Source organism: Thalia democratica, chromosome 8 (genome assembly GCF_965202585.1).
Source record: "Thalia democratica chromosome 8, ktThaDemo2.hap1.1, whole genome shotgun sequence".
In the NCBI taxonomy this organism is placed as follows: Eukaryota; Metazoa; Chordata; class Thaliacea; order Salpida; family Salpidae; genus Thalia; species Thalia democratica.
The window spans coordinates 21165033-21177194 of record NC_139172.1 but is presented as its reverse complement, the minus strand read 5'-3'; the positions used below and the strand labels follow the sequence as shown (position 1 = coordinate 21177194).

The following is a 12162-nucleotide window of genomic DNA, read 5'->3' as shown; positions in this document are numbered from 1 at the left end:
GTTATCAAAAAGCTTTCATATTTAAACCAAGAATCTAAAAAAATTTATTCTCAAAACTAATTTCAAAAAAAAAACGAAATACCAAAACTTCAATTAAGCTATTTAATTAATCTACTGTAAATTTCAACATTTTTATATTTCATTGTTTATATGTTACGTTAATTTTTTCAAATTTAATAAAAAAAGTACACAGAAGAATATACAAAAGAATTACATTATTAAAAATTCAAGTTATTATTACAGAGAAACAAAAAAGATGACTAAAATAAGTAAACATCTTAAATAATTAAATATTTAAAAAATATATAAAAAAAAAATGAACCACTTAAAAATAATGTTTTTGAGTTTATTCAAAACTAGACCGATATGCTTATTTGAATTCAAACTTCATCAAAAAACTTATTATAAGGTATTAAAATTTGACTGTAGAAAATATTAGTTAAAACTCACAGAAAAATGCTTTATTTTATGAAATTTTATTTAATCAAAACACTATATTCATGTTTGATCAAGTTTGTCGGTCAAATCTTGTAATTCTTGGTCGAGGTTTGAAACAATCTTTGAAATTAAGCTGAAGCTATCTTAACCAAAATTTTATAGTATGTTAACTTTTTAGTTAAACATGTGGTTTACAATAAAATATCAGTTTTAAATGGAAATATATCAATTTAGAAGATGCAAAAAAGTCACTTTGTTTAAAATATATAAGTATTGTTTTAATGGTTAATTAGTAATTAAAATTCTACAATATATTTTAGTCAAAAAATAACATAATCTTTTCTTTTTTAGAAAGAAACAATACAAACGTCGTTTTCATGCCAACAAATATAAAAACCAAACACTCATTAAAAAAATACGGTAAAATAAAAAGTACATTTATAACTATTTACGTAGACTGTTTGAATCTATGGTAGTTTGGTAAAACTTTTCTTAAAAATTCTGACTGCTCTCGTTGACTCTAAAAAATATATTTGTTTAAAACTTTATGCAAAAACACGTTTGTTTTAAAATCTACATAAATTATGTCAATTTTAACAACACCTAAGTAAGAAAAACAACTACTTATTATTTTATACTTGTTTATGAAAACTTAAGTTTAAAATATGTTAACGACAGCTTTTGACTAATTACTTTCTTAAGAGTCTCTTTGGAAGAAAGTTTATTTATTTAAAAATAGTTAATTTTATTTTTTTTAGATACTCACTTATTTTCTATGAACAAACATAATATTTAAGCTTAGTTAACTTATAAAATTTCGAAAGTAATTCCAAAAACTTAATCAATACCTTACAAAACTTATAATAGACTTTGTAGAAAAATATTAAAAGTTAGAATAATTAATGATATGTAATTTTTTGTAAAAGGCCAATAAAGCATCTGAATTTTGGCAAAAAGAAGTGTAGCAAAGTATATTAAATTCTTAATTAATCAACTAGACAAAAATAATCAATCACTTTAAAATATCCTTGTAACATACGGTTTATATACTCAGTTAAGCTTTTTTTAAATAAAGTTTTTATTTTATAATAATAGTAATAATTTTTAATAAATAAAAGAAATCATTAACCTTATATTGTTTAGTATAAAGCGCAAGTTCTTTTACAGTGAATAAAGTTAAAGTCGAACAAATTTTACGATTAAATATGACATGTGAAGTCATCGTAAGGTTATATGCCATTTTTCCTTAATGTTTAAAACTTACAAGTGGATCTTGGGCCATCTTTCTCACTTGGCAGGTATCACCGTACACACAAGTTCTGTCCGGTAGTTTTTCTTTGATGTTCATTTGGCAGTATGTCGCGATCACGGTGCCGTTTCCTATTTCAGTCAGAGGTGACACGCTGGCTGGAAAAAGTATGTTTAATTTTAAATAAAAAACTAACGCTTAATATTAATCTATTGTATAAAAATACAACAAGGAATTTATTATTTTATATTTACCAATTTAAAAAGTTCTATAAAGTTAAAAATAGCTAAGCGAAAAATTGATATAAAATCATTTGTACAACTTATTTTAAAAAATAAAGAGTGTATAGTTTTACAGTGGCTTCAACTAAAATGTAAATATGAAAATTTATTGAAGTTTTAATAATATATAGTTATCTAAATAATGTGCCTCTACTCACAAGTAAAAAAAACATCGGCGAAAATATAACAGAGCATACACTTGAATATACATATACTGTGAGACAACCTCAAGTTAACATAAAGGTTCAATCACACCCACTTCAATCATCAAACCACAAGCTTTCAGTAGTCTGAGACCAGAGTTTCGATTTTATTGAAACTCGTCAGTCAGTCGCAACGGACAGTCATGGTAAAACACGATAAACCATTTGTAGATTGAGGACTGCAGGTTTTCGGTTGCGACTGACTGACGAGTTTCAATAAGAACGAAACCCAGGTCTCAGTCTACCAAAGGCTTTTGATCTAATAATTTAAATGGTATGATCAAATATTTGTCTTTACACGTATTGGATCTGTAAAATACTTTTTACAACAAATTAAGATAAAATGACATGTGATTATTTTAGTATGCAGTTGTTTGACTTAAATATAGCCTATACATATTTTTTAAGGTACAAAATAAATATGGTTATATACTTTTAAATATCTAATTAATGAAAAGTTTTATTTTTGTATTTTTTGTATTTAAATGTTTCAAATACATTGATTCTACTATTTTAATCACTTTGTAGGTAGTAATAAAATTCACAAGTTAAATTTACCCACAGTAAAAATTAAAAACTGCTATCTAAAATTATATTACCAAATAAGTTAAGTTCAAAAAATAAAATTGTTTAATAATTTAATGGAACAAATAGTCATTTTATGCATAAAGGTGAAATGTGAAACAACTTCACTTTTAGACGTTAAACTAAAATTTTTTAAAAAGTTTCATATCATTATGTTTAACTTAATTACCTTTAGCTTCAATGACATTGTTATCACCCATGCTCTTTCCCTCAAATGTGCATCCTACTCCAAACACGTTGTTATTACCAATCACAAGAGGGGATTCACCTTCTACACCATTACCATTTCTGTACATATAAATAAATTAATACATTTTTATATATAACTAAACTTTTAATTGTAGTTAAAGTCGAATTTGTAATAACTTATCAAAAACATTTAGTCAAAAAATTGAAATGAATAAACAGCTTATATAGTATTCAATTTTTTTTTAAATATAATTGAAACTAAAAGAAAACATTTCAAAAATAAGTAAAAATAATTAGCATAAGTGTTTTTGAGATTAAAAAACATTATGTTATTAAATGTTTTTTAACATTTTAAAGCTTTAAATTAAAAATATTTCATATAACTTAAATACAGTAAGAAAACAACTCAATTTCTACAAACTTATTTATGATTGTACTGTTTTCTTCAATTAAGCAATCGTTGCCAATAATTATGGGTCCGTCTTGTGCTATAATCTTTGCCCTTGGATGCACAATAGTTTTACTGCCTATAGTCACTTCACCTTGTATTATTGAGGTTTCGCACACTAAAGCGTCAGCAGCAACTTTTAGCTGGTAACTTTTTAAAATGTAGATGGTTAATTTAAGTAAACAAAGTTAACTTAATTGATAAGCAAATTTAGATTTCCTTGTATATTTTACCTTAAATCTACAATAACTAAATGCTATTAAAAAATTAAAACAGCTTAAAAGTTTAAACTTGTTAAATCTAGTTACAATTTCTTTATTGGCTATATAACACATGCCTTTATGAAGTACAAAAAGTATTTAAAATAAATATTTAAAACTAAATATTTAAAAATTTATTTTCAAAATATTTTTTTAATTAGTAGTTAAGTAAAAATACTTTAATGACTACTTTAGCTTATAATAATTGTGTTTTACATATATCAATGAGAATTATATAAGCACTTTTTACTTTTTCTAAAAACTTTTCTGGTAAACCTTATCATATGCATTAATTATACTTATAAATTAAGAACTAAAACAAAGAATTATAAACATTGTGGACTAAATAGAAACATCAGAACAAAAATTGATTCTTTGTTTTTAATGAAGTGTTAAATTATTACAAAGTTTTCTATTTATACTTTAAAGATTATAAAAGTGTTAAGTATAATGAGATACAAAAAAAATAAAACTGATTCATTAAAACAGTTTTTTAATAAGTACTTCTAAACAGTAACAAGTTAAAACACTTTTCTAAAAACACTTAAAGAAAACGTATAAAAGTATACCATAGTTTTTTTTACAAGTTTTTTTTCATTAGCTTATTGTTCTTCTAAAAATCTATAATATAACTACTTCAACCTAGCTTAACTCTGATTTTTCGAAAAAGTTTTGGAAAAATCACACTAATTTAGTTAATGTTCTACGATTAATCAACAAAAATATCAATATCTTATTTAAATACGGTTAAATGTAACAAACAATAAACTTACTTTTGTTGAGACATACCAATGAACCAGTTATATTATAGAATTATTACAAATTAAATATTTATATAGTCTGAAAAACGAACGTATAAAAATTACTAAACTAGTATATTTTCCTAATAAAATACAATTTAACTTTAATTTGCTCTTGAACATTGAAGAACTTTTTATCTACAAAAACTAAAACAAATATTTTAAAAACACAAACGTAATGACAACAAAAAAGTTTTGACATCTACTTATTTAAACCTATTTACACAATCCTTGTTCTATTTTCAATTATCACCACTTTTTTTTTTGATAGCTAATGATCACTTTTTAGCTACTGGTTTGAAAAATGACATCATACTTCTAGTCTTTTTTGTGGCTTCATCAGGTTTTATTATTTTTTTAGGTGCCTTTGATTTGGCATCTTTCCTTTTTAAACTGCCCTCCTTCACAACATACTTCTTTGTTTCAATTGTGTTGGAGTAATCTTCAGTGGCAGTGACTTCTTTGCACGCTTGTTTTGACCCATTAGCTATTTTGCATTTGTTGGATATTTCCAGCTTGGATCTGAGTTTTTCGCTGAGATCAACAGATATGTAGTCACCAAGCATTCCCCAAGCGCATCTCACCTGACTTTTGCTGTCTGTTTCGTCGTTTGATGGTCCGTTTAGTTTCAACACAAGAAAATTGCTGTCGCTCAGCGCATTGGCTATGTTGAGTGCTTTGGCTTTCAACCATTCCATCGTTTTTTCTTCACTGTACCTGTCATGTGCAGATAATATTACCAAAAATTTATATTTTGTTTTAGAAACTCCTTAATATAACTTTATATACTTGAAGTTGTTTAAAAGTTTTTATTTTAAACTGCCTGATGAGAATGCATTTTATGTAATTTACTTTATCGTTTTTGAAAAGCTTTAAATATCAAACTACACAACCTTCTAACTAATCGATAAAACTAAACAATTTTAACTAATCTAGGTAGCTAAAAATGAGTGATAAGGTGTTTGGATGTTTACTTTTTAAAAACTAAAATTGGTATTTTACTCTAAATAATGAAAACCATTTTCTTTCAATACAGGGTTGCCACTCTTTGAGCCAAAAAATCTTCCCTGAGTGACCAAAAATTTCCCTGAGTAACCTTAAATTTCCCTGAGTTTCCCTGAGTATTTTTCAGATCTTAAAAAAAAAATTTTCTCTTCTAACACAAATTATTAATACCTCATTCTCATTTTTCTTCTTTAATAATAAAAGGAAGGTTGTATGTGTATGCTTCTGCATTAAGTTTATGAAAAAAACCACCAAAATAAGAAGTAATTGCATTATTTTTACTCTTAGAGGCTTTCAATTTAATATGTTTTTTTGACATACTGTGCGATTTCAATGCCCTTATACCCATGTTGGATAAGGCCATTGGTGTATCATCACCACACCACTTACATTTAAACTTCTCTTTGTCTACATCCCCAAGTAACCAATCTTTGAAGTCTTCATGGTTAAGCCAACATTTTTTAAACAAGGTTTTAAACTGTACTTTACTCATAATACTTATAAAAGCTTTTAAATTAAATCTGCAAAAAAGTTGTAAAGTATATTAAAACATTCACACTAAAAAATTAATTACCATTACTGCTACTACTTTTGAAATTATTATTTATAAAAAAAAATTAACCTCTATTTTTTTAACAAAAGTAATACAACACTAATCTGTATTCATTTTAATTTTTTTTACTGAAAACAAGTAGTTGTAAACAAATAACAAATAACTTTATTATTTAAAAAATAAGAACTAATAGTACAACATAGTGTTTTTTAAACTACATAAGTAACTAAAAATAAAAAGTTTATTAGAACTTTTCAATGAATAGTTAACAACAACTTTCATTTCTCTAAACTGTTTGATTTTACTTAAGTAAATATAAATTTAAAACTTAAAAAAACTACAATGTTAATACTAAGAATATTGAAGAACTAGCTGCAAGGCTAAAAAAATTCTAAATAACCACTTAAATAATAAAAAATTACTACTTTTGAACAAAATATTGAAACTAGATTAACTAAACCTCATTCTAGATCTAGAAAAAAATTTCCCTGAGATTTTCAAAAACTTCCCTGAAATTTAGAGAAAAAATCAAAACTTCCCTGAGTTTCCCTGAGTTAAAAGAAAAATGCCAAAATTCCCTGAGTTTCCCTGAGATTCCCTGAGTTTCCCTGAGATTTTCTACAGTTTGAAAATTCCCTGAGATTCCCTGAATTCCCTGAGTTCCCTGAGTGTGTGGCAACCCTGTCAATAACCGAGTTTAATTATACACAGGTGTATATGTAATTTAAACTTGCTACAGAAAAAATAAATGTGAAAAAAAACTAAATATATTTTTAATCAAAAATTTTTAAATCAAATGTATTGTCAAATCTTTTTTTGAAGAACAAATTTATTAAGTAAAATTAAAATAAGTAAACTTCAGTTATACTATCTTCAAAAAGATATAATTAGTGATATACAAAATTATTTGTTTTATTTCAAAATTTAAACAGACTATTTCTATGTATAATTTATTTCTAACTCCATTCCAGGATGCAGTCAGAATGTTTTTATTTTTTTTAAAACTTTTGTAAAATAATTGTTAAGTTAGTTCTAAATTTTTTTAAACTTAAAGATTTTTGCACATTAAAAGCTTAAAATTTTTGAAAATTACTCTTATGTTTAGTAAACTTTAAATAATTTTAAAACTAAAAAATTGATCAAATAGAAGCTTAATAATAACTCTTAATAAGATTTCTGGTAATTGCTTAACAGAAATACTAACAAACAGTGTACATAAAGTACTTTAAAAGCTTGATGAAACTAATTTTGTTCAATTAAACTTCTAGTTTTGTATATAAGTAATGTATGTGATGTATACAATCAACTTTATAAGACGTCTTTTGGTATCCTACCTGTAAGCTCTGTATTCACCAGCTTCAGATAAGTCACAAATTTTTTCAAGCTGTTTGTTTGACTTTAAGCATGATACAAGCAGCTCAAAATTTTCAGACTCAATTTGGTCAATCAAATGGAACTTTCCATCTTTTGAGACTTCAATCATTTTAGGAAGAAGTAAATAAAGCGGATCATATCTGTTGATGATTTCTAAGGATTAAAAGAGCTTAGAATTTATTTTATTGAAATTAGAGTAGTTCAATAAAGTTCAACACACTACTATTTATTTTTATTGATTCTTTTAGTGACTTTTTTATTTAGGTTGCATATGGAACTATCAGGTTCAAAAGTGTTTTAAGTGTCCAACTAATTATCAAATCGCTTGCAAATATATATATTAGTTTTTATAAATTTAGTACTTGTGTTTTTTTTTAACCTATTAAGTTGTTAACACAAGCTAATTTATCATTACCTTGTAACAATGTTTAGGCTTCCATCTGACTTTACAAGAGTGTTTCCAATAAACCAGCTAGATGGCTCCTCATATTGCTTTTTTACTGCATACAAAGTAGTTTGTTCTTCAAATTTAACAGTAATAAAAAAGCACATTTCCTTGGTCTTGGGATGTTTAAGTTTTAATAATTTAGCTTCTGAACTTTTATGAAAAATGTTATCACCATCTGGCAAAACAAACATCTTTAATTGGTCACCTTTGATGTTTTCTGGCAACATTCCTACTGGTTGTAACTGCTTCATGGATTATATATTTTTTATCTATAAAAATTGTTTAAATATTAAACAGTTAAGTTACAAACTAGTTGTGAATAAAAAACTATTTTTATAACTTATTAACGCCAAAACTTTCATTTCAACTATCAAAGTAGTATCAGTCTAATTAATAAAAACATAAATATTAATTTGTGGTATTTTAACTGAATTTGTACATATCTTATTAATTAGGTATTAAAACAGTTTTGTACAAGTTAGAAGAATTAAAGGGCATAGGGGGGTGAAACACCCTTTTATGGTTTTTTATCTTATTTTATATAGTTTTTACTAAGCTACAAAATGCTTTTTACAGATTTAAAAAATTCAAAATAATTTTTGAGATATAGACGGTCAAAGTCAGAGGCAACAATAGGTTCCTTATGGAAGGCGCAAACTAAAACGGCAGAAATAGACTATTTCACTAAAAATATATCTTTTCCTACATTTTTTGAGATAACTACCTCAAACTTTCAGGAAATGTTCCTTGATATATTTAAAAAATTCTGTCAGAAGGAATATTTAAAAAGTTAAAAAATAAAAAATTAAAAAAAAAAAACAAAAAAAAGTTTATATATTTTATAAGTTAGTTATATTTTTTAATCTTTTTAAATTCTGTTCTGACAGAATTTTTTAAATATTGCAAGGAACATTTCCTGAAAACTTGAGATAGTTATCTCAAAAAACGTAGGAGGAGATAGATTTTTAGTGATTTCTAGTTATTTGCTGTTTTAGTTTGCACCTCCCATAAGGAGCCTATTGTTGCCTCCAACTTTGACAGGCTATATCACAAAAATTGTTTTGAATTTTTAAAATCTGTAAAAAACATCTTGTAGCTTAGTAAAAACTATATAAAATAATATCAAGAACTAAAAAAGGGTGTTTCACCCCCCTATGCCCTTAACAAACATTATGTGAACTTTTTATTGAAATAAATACCTGCAATTAACAGGGTTGCTACTTTTTGAGGAAAAAAGTGCCTGAATGATCAAAACTTGGTCTTAGTTTATGATAGAATTGACAAAAGTCATTAAAACAAGCCAAAATCTGAGAGAATACTGTTAATCTGTTAATCAAGCTTAAGTTCCTAAAAATACAATAGCAGCAACACAAGGACAAAAAAAAAATCTTAAATGTTAGAAGTCAGATTCATATTAAAAATATCAAAACTAGCGTGAGTTTTTCAAAAGGGTTTAAGGGCATAGGGGGGTGAAACACCCTTTTTTGGTTTTTGATCTTATTATATATAGTTTTTACTAAGCTACAAAATGCTTTTTACAGATTTAAAAAATTCAAAATAGTTTTTGAGATATAGCCTGTCAAAGTCGGAGGCAGCTATAGGTTCCTTATGGGAGGCGCAAACTAAAACGGCAGACTAAGGCTTAGAAAAAATATCAAAACTAGCCTAAATTTTTCAACTTAGCCTCAGTTGGTATAAGAATTTTAAATAGATTCAAATTAGCTTGAGTTGAACTAATTATTTTAAAAATTTAACCAACCTGAGTAGGTTGAAGGCGCTTTATAAATTTGGTAACATAAATAGTATTCATTTTTTATCTTAGTATCTTACCCAAAATTAATTATTTTTAACAAACAAAAACTGTTTAAAATTCTAGTTTTTTTTTTTGGTTTTTTCAAAAAATATCAAATACTAGGTTTTTCAAAGTAAAATAGCCAAGCCACCCTAATTTAAATACTTTTTATATACAGTTTTTTAGATATAGTTATATTGTTGGTTTTCCATTAAATTATTTAAGTATTTAACTTTATAGTTCACAAATAGTTTAGCTATCTTTGTTAAACATCTTGTAAAGACAAATTGAATATTGGAAGGCTTTCAAGATTTTAAAAACAAAATATGTTTAAAATTTGATGTATTTCCATGCCTTTTGTTTAGTAAGTTTTTTTCAATAAACATCAAATTCCAGGATTTTAGGTTAAATGTTCAACCAGTATACAGCAAATTTTAAAAAGTTAAATTGAATGTTAGAAAACTTTTTTTTTTTTGATTTTTTGTCACAAAATTTTTATTTTTTTAAAATTTAGTTTTGACAGAGTTTTCTAAATACTCCAAGGAACATTTTCTTAAAGTTTGAGGTATTCATCTCAAAAAACGTAGGAGGAGAAAGATTTTTAGTGATTTCTAGTTGTTTGCAGTTTTAGTTTGCGCCTCCCATAAGGATCCTATTGTTGCCTCTGACTTTTGACTATATCTCAAAAGTTATTTTGAGTTTTTAAGATCTGTAAAAAGTATCTTGTAGCTTATCTAAAACTATACAAAATATGAACAAATTGTGAAAAAGGTGGTTTTGGTAAGAACTAGTTTTAGTCATAAAAAAATGAATACCTAAAGAAAAATATTGTTCCAGGAAATACAATAATATATTTTATTAAAAGTATATATTTATATACAACTCTTCTAATTTCAGTATATATTTGTGGTACAATAAATACAACTTTTGTAGTTTAGTTTTTTTATTACATAATATGTTTCATTAGGCAATTTCCACAATAGTATACTCACTTGTTTAAACAGGTAAACATTGTCATGAGAACCATTTTGTAATAAAAAAACTTGTAAAAAATAAACTTAATACTAAATTTTATATTGAACAACAAAAAAGGAGCTCAAATTATACAACAAAAAAATAATAATACCAAATTATACAGTATCCTTCCTATATTACACTAACACATGTTTCTATGTGTTAACTGATTAAGACACTTCAACAGAACTATGAAATCAAGGAAGTACTTCATAATTTGAATACTGTATAATTTATTATTATTATATATTCCAGTGAACTTGTTTTGTTAGGACCTTTTGTTATCAAACCATTAAATTTATACTTTTGAATAGTTATACTAAATTTTATATAAATTAAATTAGGCTTCTAAAATCAAGTGAAACTCTTTTTTAATTAGAAGCAACAGTTCATATTACTATTAAATTTACCATAACTTTTACTACTCCAAGGGTTGCCACTCTTTGAGTCAAAAAATTTTCCCAGAGTGACCAAAAACTTCCCTGAATAACCTTAAACTTCCCTGAGTTTCCTAAAAAAATCTTCAAATCTTTACAAAAAACTTATTTATTAAAAAATTACCATTTTAATTCTAAGAAAATTAAAGAATTTGCCTCAAGGCTAAAAAATTTCTAAATAATCACTTAAATATAAATAAAATTATTTTTTTTGAACAAAATATTGAAACTGGATTAACTAAATCTCATTCTAGATCTAGAAAAAAATTTCTCTGGTATTTTTCTTTTAATCTTAAAATTGCCCAGAAATTTTTAGAAAAAACCAAAACTGCCTTAAGTTTCTCTGAGTTAAAAAAAGAGAATAAAAATTCCCTGAGATTTTCTAGAACTTGAAAAATCCCTGAGTTTCCCTGAGTGTGTGGCAACCCTGTACTCCTCTAATTATTCTTTAAAAACATTAAGTTTAGTGCTTTGTACTTTCTAATATATTAAAACCTTATAATATATAATTTAATTATAATTTATATAAATATAATGCACAGTACACTTTTTAATAAATATTTTATTAAAATGAATTTTTCTAATCACTGTAATAAATCTTACCTGAGTTTAGTTTTTATAAAAATTTTCATAGTACAAGGAACTACAAAGTTATTAAGCATTCAAATTGAATTCAAAATTTTATTTACAAAACAATGCTTCTTTTGTTTGAACCAAATCAAACAAGATCATCATTTGTATAAAATCTGAATAAATTTTACAATCACATGCAAGATGACATTATGCTAAACTTGAAATAAAAAACTAAAACAAAAACCAAATAAAACTTATATTTTAAAGCTATCAGTGTAGGAAAATCATAGTGTCACCAGGTAAGTCGAGAACTTTTATTGTTATCTTTAAAGTAAAAAGTACACAGGCATCCAAATTGAATATATACTATAATTCACAAACTTGAAATTATTAAGTTCTTGACTTAACTATTAGTTTTTGCTTAGCATTTCTGCCTTCACTATGCACAATAATATTTATTGCATTAATGAACACAAAAAAGTGTCTTAATGTAGGGTAAGTTTAATAAAACAA

At 25.3% G+C, this 12162-nt stretch overlaps 2 protein-coding genes across 2 annotated transcripts; both read right to left on the bottom strand.

Annotated features, from left to right (window-relative positions):
• Nucleotides 1-327: 327 nt before the first annotated feature.
• On the bottom strand, nucleotides 328-4495 carry LOC145842498 (dynactin subunit 6-like). Its single transcript, XM_082949952.1, has 5 exons — nucleotides 4427-4495; nucleotides 3367-3543; nucleotides 2926-3044; nucleotides 1703-1845; nucleotides 328-958 (listed from the first exon to the last, which is right to left on the bottom strand). The coding sequence occupies exons 1-5, from the start codon at nucleotides 4438-4440 to the stop codon at nucleotides 887-889; spliced, it is 525 nt and encodes a 174-aa protein (XP_082806078.1). The 5' UTR covers nucleotides 4441-4495; the 3' UTR covers nucleotides 328-886.
• Nucleotides 4496-4717: 222 nt separating this feature from the next.
• On the bottom strand, nucleotides 4718-8094 carry LOC145842634 (ribonuclease H2 subunit B-like). The gene is made up of 3 exons (XM_082950109.1): nucleotides 7801-8094; nucleotides 7346-7525; nucleotides 4718-5170 (listed from the first exon to the last, which is right to left on the bottom strand). The coding sequence occupies exons 1-3, from the start codon at nucleotides 8082-8084 to the stop codon at nucleotides 4732-4734; spliced, it is 903 nt and encodes a 300-aa protein (XP_082806235.1). The 5' UTR covers nucleotides 8085-8094; the 3' UTR covers nucleotides 4718-4731.
• Between the last annotated feature and the right edge of the window lie 4068 nt (nucleotides 8095-12162).